Here is a 9,550-nt window from a genome sequence, read left to right on the forward strand (position 1 = left end):
TTCTTAGAAAAACAGCTGCTTGTGAAAATCATAGGGTTCTATATTCTATATTAAATGTGTTTCGGAAGTATGTGACCTGTCTGTACTGGGCTGGTTTTCCCTTCGCTGGTTTGAAGGTCAGATAGGCAGTTGCTTCTGTAAAAAACAGACATGTCCTATCTTTAAAGTTAGGTAAGCAGACCTTGCGGAAACAGGATAACGCTAGGGAGATGATGACTAGTTCGATTAATTTGATCATCATGAGGTTTTTAACAGCCTCCGTGCTCTAGTGGTTAAAGCGTTAGGCTCACGATCTGGAGGTCCGGGTTCGAAACCCGATGGGGAAATTGTCTAAATCACTTTGTGAGACTGTCCGTTATTTGGTAAGGACTTTCCAGGCTTGAATCAGCTGATTGTCTGAAAAAATAAGGTGATTACGTGCGTGCTTCGGATGACACGTTAAGCCGTTGGTCCCGGCTATTAGCCGTTAAAACACATCCACCAACCCGCTGTGGAGCAGCGTGGTGGAGTATGCTCCATACCCCCTCCGGTTGATTAAGGGGAGGCCTGTGGCCACCAGTAGAAATAGAAATGCTCTTTATTTGTTTTTTTTTTTTCTTTTCAGTGGGACGTATATAGGCTGTTTATCTATGTTTTAGAAACAATTGCGTCGACGGAATCCTAATTTCGATTAGTGGTTTAATAAAAGCTTTAACTACAATTCATTTACATATGGATCTCGTTTATATGGAGTGACTTATAAAGTCCTATTAACTTTCTTGTTACCAAGAGCAGACCAAATAAAATAAGTGTATAACCCGAACGAATTGGGTCGTGTACGAGGTTCAAGATAAATTATGAAATTCTGATTACTAAATAAAGACAGGACTCTGAGCTTCAATTCTTTCAATTTTTTTACATTTTTCCCTCACCTTAGGGTTGTCTGGAAGAAATCGCTTTAAGCGATAAGGCCGCCATTTGCCATGTACTTAGTTAAGGATCTTTTTGTAAATATTTCTTTTTATTTTGAGGCAATAAAATGTATTGTATTGTATTGAGCTTTGCTAAGCTCATGAGCAAAGAAAGATGGACCTGGAGATTGTTGGAGTGGCGCCCACGAGCATTTACGAGACCGAGAGGAAGGCGTAAAACATGGAAGAGGCCTACGTCCAAAATTGGATATGAATTTAGGGCTGATATTATATAGATAGATAAAAACTAATTTAAGACTTGTATTGTATAACTTTACAATATGTGTACTGTTGGTATACCTATCTAAATAAATAAATAAATAAAATAAAGACAGATCTAAAACTAACGAAAATCATTTTCATTTTTGTATTTACCTTATTTATGAATTTTAATTAAGAAAAACGTGGTAATAAGTCCGACATTTTATCACGTTTTTCTATGACGTCACAGGGTGTTTTTTCATACAAATTCCATAGTAATTTCGTATTTTGACGTTTAGTAAAAAGTAGCTGAACATAGTTTAAACATGAATCGTATGGAGTCAGGAAGGCTTTTTGGCGGGAATGAAAACGAGACGGTTGCTTTCTTCATTGAATAATCTAAATAATTAATACGAAGTGGTGTTTTGTGGTTAATGATCGCATTAAGTTAGTCGGAAAACATTCGCGACAGTGTTATTATATCGGAATATTCAATAAACAAAGTGTACCTATCTATTTTCGCTTTGTGCCAACAAACCGCTTCATAACTCGAAAGTTTATGCGGACTTTTGAGTTAATTCATTTGGGGTTCGGAGTAGGAGTCTGCTCCGAGGGTGGGTGCTTAGATTTCATCATTCATCGTCAAGAAAAAAAGTACATAAGACATGGCTGTATGGGCATAGTTACCTTTGCCTTGCCCTTCGGAGAAAACCAAATCGTATGGTGTCAGACGTCACACACACAGATGCGCGTGTACGATAATGTCTATGTGTGGTGTCTGTGTAAAACGAGGTTGTTTGTATGAAGTGTCCGGGGTGTCCTCGCGGTCTGCAACCGGCGTTATGTTGCTTATCTTACTGGCAAGTCCTATGTAATTAAAATGTAACATAAGATACATTAAAGTTGTCTACTAATAGCTATTTAGATAAGCAAAACAGAAGGGACCTTATACAAATTGATACATCGTTGTAATATATTATTGTAAGTGATAACACCATCAATAGCTTTATTGTATACACAATGAATTTACTTAGCTAATTCATACAGATGTCAACTTGTAAATAATGATGTTGGATAACCTTAGTGTTTGCTAAACGCCTGATAAATTAAACAAAGCAAAGAATAAATAGTGTCGCTTCGATTTGTCGTTCAAATGTATCAGGCGCTTGGACGGCGTAAAATGTAACAAGTTGACCTACGATCCGATGTGTGCATGGGCGGATCCAGAGGTGGCGGGGGGTTCATCAGGGTCTTGTCCCCCTCCATACCCCCCAGGCAACCAGTTGGGTCATGGGTGGTCATTGCAATTTCACTTAATTCTCTACGGAGATAGGTTATCTTTATATGTTCATGTTTAAATACATATATAAACAGACTATATACGTCCCACTGCTGAGCACAAGCCTCCCCTCAATAACCCGTAGGATGTATGGAGCATATGGTGGAAGTGTTTTTACATTGTTTTAAGTTTACGCGGTTATTACCATAATTAAAACACATAATAACGGGTTCTTACCGCGTTTAAATGGGGATATGAGACTCCCGATATTTCGACACTGTTGCAAGTGCCATGATCACGGGATCACGGGATGACATCCCGTCAGCTCATATCCCCATTTAAACGCGAAAAGAACCCGTTATTATGTGTTTTAATTAGGAAGTGTTTTTTATGGCTAACAGCCGGGACCAACGGTTTAGCCTGCCCTCGGAAGCACGGAATCACCTTACTTTTTCGGGCAATCAAGTAATTCAAGCCTGCAATATCCATACCAAATTGGTACCACCAAGGTACATTGGAAATCGAATTCAATAAAAAGAAAGGTAAAAAAAGTAAGTAAAAAAGTAAGTAGTAGTAAGGAAAGTAAGTTAGTTTAGTGTTAGTTGGTTTGCTCTAGAGCAATAAGGCCGCCCAAATTGTACTGTGTTCATGTGTATGTCTGATTGTGGAAATTTAGTTCTGTGCAATAAAGTATATTTGATTTGATTTAATCGAAACAATAAAATGAGCGAATGTCGTAACTGACAAGCACGGATGGACGGCGACTGTAGTGTCGCATACCTCACTATATTGGTCTGGTCTAAAACGGGCGGTCTACGTGCCTAAGCCTGCGTTTCCATTGACGCGGATCTGTGCGGAGATGTGCAGGAATCGACCAATCACCGTGAGGGAGAGAGTGACAGAGCGTCTTCATTTTTCGCTCTCTCGAACGCTGTGATTGGTCAAATCCGCACATCTCTGCGTCAGTGGAAACCCGGCCTTATGCTGATGGATTGTAAGATTGTATACTGAGATGCACGTGAGATCCGCATACAATAAATACATATAGGAATGGTATCACAACAATAACTTTGTGACCCCTGTTAGGACATTACAGGCTGATCACCTGATTGTCCGAAAGTAAGATGATTCGTGCTTCGGAAGCCGTTGGTCCCAGTTACCACTTACTGAAGTAAGTATGTAGTCGTTACATGAGCTATGTCAGGGGCCTTTGGCGGTTTAGTAATAAAATAACCCTGACACCAGGGTTGATGAGGTTGGTATTCCACCTCATAACCCACACGATAGAAGAGAAGAAGATAGGAATGGTAGTTTGAATAAAACGGAACGTTAAGGTGTGTGAAAGAGAGAGCGTTGAGTGAGCGAGAGAGAAAAGGGGAGCAGAATGACAGGAAAATGGCGGCCGGTTGTTTTAAAATGGAAGATGTAAAAAATACTAAAACCTTTTAATAAACAAGTTATTGAAGAAAATATAATCGATTTTCATCATGTCTCGTCCGCATAAACAGAAGATTCATCTAATTTTATTTTAAGTTATACTTGTCATTTTCTTCTCCGCTGAAAAAAAAGGGACAGCTGTAGGAAAGTGAGAATACTATGGAAGGATAATGAATGGGAATTTGATTGTTTATGGTATGAAAGGAGGATGGTTAATGACTGGGACGTAAGGCAGTTTTAAAAAGCAATAAAGGGAGTCTATGGTGGGATGTCGGTCAAGGTTAAAGGATAAGGGAAGAAGGGTAATCGACAGGCATAAAATTCTGTTAGTCGTATGTCTGCCCGCCCCATTAGGGATTAATGGCGTGGTTTTAAGTATCACTATAAAAAACGGTCTTGATATTATGAGGTGAAAATCACGTACCTAAGCGTCTTTTTGAAAATGAAGACTACGATTCTTTAACTGGATTGAAACTAGGTTGTCTATTCCGAGGTTTTGTTAGTATCCCGTTTTTCACAGGGTCCGCTTACCTAACTTGAAGATTTGCCAGGTCCGGTTTTTTACAGAAGCGACTGCCTGTTTGACCTTCCCACCAGCGAAGTGAAAACCAGCCCAATATAAACTGTATTGGGCTGGTTTTCCCTTCGGTCACACAACTCCGAAAATGCATTTCTCGAGAATATGGGTTTCCTCATGATGTTTTCATTCATCGCTGATCACGTGATAATGGTGATACTTAAAACCACGCCTTTGATCCCTAGTGGGGCGAACAGAACTACATGTAATGAGAAGACTGCATGCAGTTAAATATCATAAACTGTACGTCTCAGCTCATCGCTCATATAATGGTCCATCGGGATGGAAAGGACTATCTGTCGGTTTTTACTACATGCCCGGGAAGATAAGCAGTTGTTTTTTTTTTTTTTTTTTGTTACATGGAGTCCAGCGGAGGAGTACATTGACAGTTGATATTAACACGGTTAGAGGATGTAAATAGCTTACTTCATGCGTGGGCGCAGGTAAATATTGCGTAATATTTACTATATGACATACTATGATATAGTGCTACTATTTATAGTACGTTGCGTTTAATAATTTGAGACTAGCCACACACAATTGTACGCATTTTAAGAATCATAACTTTTTACGACTGATGTATTTTTTAGAATTGATATATTACTTATGGTAACACTTTAAGGGATTTTTCGTTTAGAGTAAAAAGAATGAAACATTTTTTTTATTAGTTTCTTATATTTATTTCCCTACTATAAAAAACTACTTCTACAAAAGAAAAAAACATCAAAATCGGACTTATCCCTAGCAAATAAGAAGTAAAATCCTTCATTGAATCGTCGGGAAAAACAAATTAAATGGTAGATAAAATAGACATAATTATACCTATATCAATATTTATTAGGCTAATTTACAACTTCGTCAAATTATGAATTTACGAAATGATAAAAGTGTCTGCCATCCGGTTACGAAGGTATAATAAGTCACAAAAAACTATTAAAAAATATTTTTTACATAAAATCTTTTTTCGCAGACCCTTAATTTTTTAAACGCTTAAAATCTCCTTGCTTAACATCAATAAGATATTTCTTTGACATTTGGAGGTTATTAATTTTATTATTTTCCAAAATAAGGTGCGATCGATTGAAACAGTTTTATTCTGCCGGTAAAATAATATTATTGCCACAATGTCCAGTTATGATAGAGCCATTACTGTGTTTTCTCCTGATGGGCAACTGTTGCAGGTAAATAAGAAGGTTTAATACTAATAATTATGTAATATAATTGTATAATATAAACAGAGAATGATAATAGGGTAGTGGACACGTATCATAAACTATACGTTTTTCATTATATTTCCAAATGACAGACAAACGTGAAAATGGAATCGAAATTCATTGGTAAATGATTTAGTTACAGCTGCTTACAGCCATCCGATATCAAGGAGTTACAAAGTGTTCGTGAGAACACTATTAATAAAAATATGCCTTTAATTAAGTATGTAAAACTATTTAATGATCGTAAATATAAGTAAAGTAAGATATAAAGAGGAGGTATGTGCGCGCGACGGTGTGCGCATCGGACGATGATCAGGGGGTTAAAATGGCCACATCGAAGCAATTCATCTAAGACAGCAATATTGCTATTCGACACTTGTTTGCATTGCGCACTTACTTTTACATGCGCGAATGTCAAATTGCAATATTGCTTTTTTAAATGAATTGCTTCGATGTGGCCATTTTAACCCCCCTGTTCTTATCTTGTCTGATTGTGCAATGGAGAGTTATTGTTGTATATTGTATTCATCCCCTAACTCTCCCTCCCAACCCAAGGTCCAATACGCGCAGGAAGCGGTCCGCAAGGGCTCGGCGGTGGTGGGCGTTAGGGGGGCCAACTGCATAGTGCTGGCTGCGGAGAAGAAGTCAGTCCCTCGCCTGCAGGAGGAGCGGACGGAGAAGAAGATGGCCATACTTGATGAGCACGTCGTCATGGCATTTGCTGGGCTTAGGGCTGATGCCAGGGTGCTCATAACTAGGTATTATTGATGTCTGGACTATTTGACTATGTTCAGAAGAAGAAAAAGTTGAGTAGAAACTCTCGTGTGCTTTGTGAGGTCAATGACTGACTCATCAACACTTACAGGGTTACTATTGAGCCGCCAAAGGACCCTCAAGTAACGACTAAGTAAAGAGTTTCCTGGACCCACTGCTTAAGGTGTCTTCCGAATCATGTAACCTTCAGACTATAGGGTGATCGGTCTGCAATGTGTTAACCAAACTAGGGATCACTAAGTGTTTTTTGTGATATGTCCCCAACCGGATTCCAACGAGAGTTGATGGGATTGGTAATGCACCTTATAATACGATAGAAGAGAAGAAGAAGAAAGTTTCGAATCATAATTAAAGCACATAATAACGGGTTCTTACCGCGTTTAAATGGGGATATGAGACTCCCGATATTACGACACTGTTGCAAGTGCCATGATCACGGGATGACAATGTATAAGTTTCGAATCTTTTACACAGCCGAGATTCGTTCACGCAGTGACACCGAATCGAAACGTTTGGTCAATCGCAACCGATACAGGTCTGATAAGTCTTTTTTTCCAGGGCCCAAATAGAGTGCCAATCTCACCGCCTGACGGTAGAAGACCCGGTGACGGTGGAGTACATAACCCGGTACATCGCTGGCATGAAACAGCAGTACACACAGAGCAACGGTCGCCGGCCATTCGGCATCTCTTGCCTGGTAGGCGGGTTCGACCACCACGATGCCACACCGCACCTCTACCAAACCGAACCCTCGGGCATCTACTACGAGTGGAAGGTACGTTTACAGTTTGGCACCAAAAAATGTTCCGGGGAATCGAATTTAGCATAGTATCCCGATCGCCACAAGTTGGTAGTGTGACTTATAGATAGGGACTTCGCGCAGTGTGTAAACTTCATTAACGCGTTACAGGCCAGCTGCATTAGGCGGAACTAACTGGTCAGGTCAACTAATAGGCTAGTTTCCAACTGTTGCTGGCAACACAAGTATAAAAATAATTAATTAATATTTTTTGGTATGGCAATGTTAAGTCTCGAATGGCCGACGCCTCCCGCGAAAGTGTAAAGTAAAAGTGTATTTTTATTAACAAGTTAATTAAACAGTGAAAAGTAACAATCTGGTGTTTTGCTGCAGTTGGATTTAGAACCCTCGACCTCTGGCCATCTACATATACAGTCCACACAAACCAAGAGCCGAACACCAACTAGTCTAGCAAGTGTGTGACTAGACGTCACACACACAGATGCACGTGTAAGATGCGCGTGTAAGATAACGTCAATGTATAGTGTCTGTGTAAAACGAGATATTTTGTATGAAGTGTCCGGGGCGTGTATTTTATTAACATCAATTTCTTTTTTTAAATGTCACAGGCAAGCGCAACAGGCCGTTGTGACAAAACGGTGCGAGAATTCTTGGAGCAGAACTACAAGCCTGAGGCTGTGGCGAGTGAAGAAGGCACCATCAAACTCGCCATCAGGGCGTTATTAGAGGTTGTCCAGTCTGGCCAGAGAAACTTGGAGGTACGAACAGTATTCTTAGCCTCATTGGGTGAGAAGCAAAAACATAGCTTTCAGCAGCTCTTCGCGTCTCCGTTCATGCTGGACGGGCACGCCCACGGCGACATGGCCGACTAGTGCAAGCGGAAGACCATACTCACCATCGCGCTCCACTTCCCTATCCTATTCACAAGAAGGATAGCTTACGCCACCTCATTATCAGGATGGAGCTTTGGGGCTTTTTTATGTGATTGAGCGTCTGACTCACGATTCAGAGGTCCCGAGTTCGGTTCCCGGTGGGGACATAACTAAAAAATCACTTTATAATCCCTCGTTTGGTTCGGGCATTACAGGCTGATCACCTGATTATCCGAAAGTAAGATGATCCACGTTTAGCCGTTGGTCCAGAGAACAGACTGATGTAAGTAAGTAGTCGTTACATGAGTCATATCAGGGGCCTTTGGCGGCTCAATAGTAACCCTGATACCAGGGTTGATGGGGTTGGTAATGCACCTCTCAACCTACACGAGAGATGATGAGTCGTATACCATCGCCTTATAGCGCCAAACCACGTAAGCGCCCCGTTTTGAAGAATCGTATTCGAATGGTATTATTGTTAACAATATCTCGCAATAGACAAGCTACTTTCAGCCAGTTACCATACTGTTCATCATATACACCTGAGAATAATATCAAAAGTCAAAATTGTCTTCAGATTACTTGCTCTGCCCACCCCATTACAGCAATATTTGTTTATAGAAATAGATTGGCGAAATGAAACTTAAACCACCTTTTTACTTACGAAAAAAAAACCTAATTTTGAAAGCTGTCCTTTTCATCCGTCAAAAATTTACGTAACTTGTTATCGTTTTTACTAATTTGAGGTTATAATGATTTATACGTACATTTATGCGTGGTTTTTGCAGGTTGCCTTGATAAAATACCGTCAACCTATAACCATATTGAAGCATGAAGACATCAATAATGTGGTGGTTGGTATCGACAAAGAAAAAGAAGAAGCGGACAAAAATAAAAATAAATAGTTTTAAAATACAGACTAAAAATAAATGGCTTTGGAATAGTGTCATTTGATCTTATTACACGCCAACTTATGGTTTTTATTATGATCGTTTGTTATTTATTTCTTTATTAAGTTTTTGAGGACAAAAAATAAAAATTTACCAACTGCAAATAAGTTGTAATAAAAAATTTAATGTAATTCTATAATTACAGATATTAAAGATAAATAATAATGAATAAAATAACAAAAATAGTGGACAAATACTTTAAAGCTAATTTCAGTAAATGTTCTTAGCAAATAGAATTTATCTTTTAAAATGTTGAAGCAAGAACTTGAGATAGACAAAGCTTCCACCACGCTGCTTCACTGTGGGTTGTAATGGATAAAATCAAATAAAACCTTTACTAAATTGATGAAGTCAAAATACTCTTATTTTTTTAAAGGTACACTACAATATATATATATTTTAATTATTCCACTCTTCGTTTTTTGACCAAATTGGAGATGTCCTTAGAAAAGGGTTTAATACGATCTACTCTGAACCGGCGCGGCGTGCGTGTATGAAGCGATTGATGAATCTGGAGGAAGCAAGAGAAGTGTGTC

General features: G+C 39.1%; 1 protein-coding gene across 1 annotated transcript; it reads left to right on the plus strand.

Annotated features, from left to right (window-relative positions):
* The first annotated feature begins 5,568 nt into the window (after window positions 1-5,568).
* LOC126376858 (proteasome subunit alpha type-7-1-like) lies at window positions 5,569-9,007 on the plus strand. The gene is made up of 5 exons (XM_050024410.1): window positions 5,569-5,625; window positions 6,214-6,416; window positions 6,991-7,207; window positions 7,801-7,950; window positions 8,853-9,007. The coding sequence occupies exons 1-5, from the start codon at window positions 5,569-5,571 to the stop codon at window positions 8,967-8,969; spliced, it is 744 nt and encodes a 247-aa protein (XP_049880367.1). The 3' UTR covers window positions 8,970-9,007.
* The last annotated feature ends 543 nt before the right edge of the window (window positions 9,008-9,550 follow it).

This window comes from Pectinophora gossypiella, chromosome 21 (assembly GCF_024362695.1).
Source record: "Pectinophora gossypiella chromosome 21, ilPecGoss1.1, whole genome shotgun sequence".
In the NCBI taxonomy this organism is placed as follows: Eukaryota; Metazoa; Arthropoda; class Insecta; order Lepidoptera; family Gelechiidae; genus Pectinophora; species Pectinophora gossypiella.

Excerpts from the sequence above, each read along its gene's own strand:
- LOC126376858 (XM_050024410.1), top strand. The coding sequence starts at position 5,569 with ATGTCCAGTTATGATAGAGCCATTACTGTGTTTTCTCCTGATGGGCAA. Across the intron at positions 5,626-6,213 it reads CTGATGGGCAACTGTTGCAG|GTCCAATACGCGCAGGAAGC; the intron begins GTAAATAAGAAG and ends TCCCAACCCAAG. Across the intron at positions 7,208-7,800 it reads GCATCTACTACGAGTGGAAG|GCAAGCGCAACAGGCCGTTG; the intron begins GTACGTTTACAG and ends TAAATGTCACAG.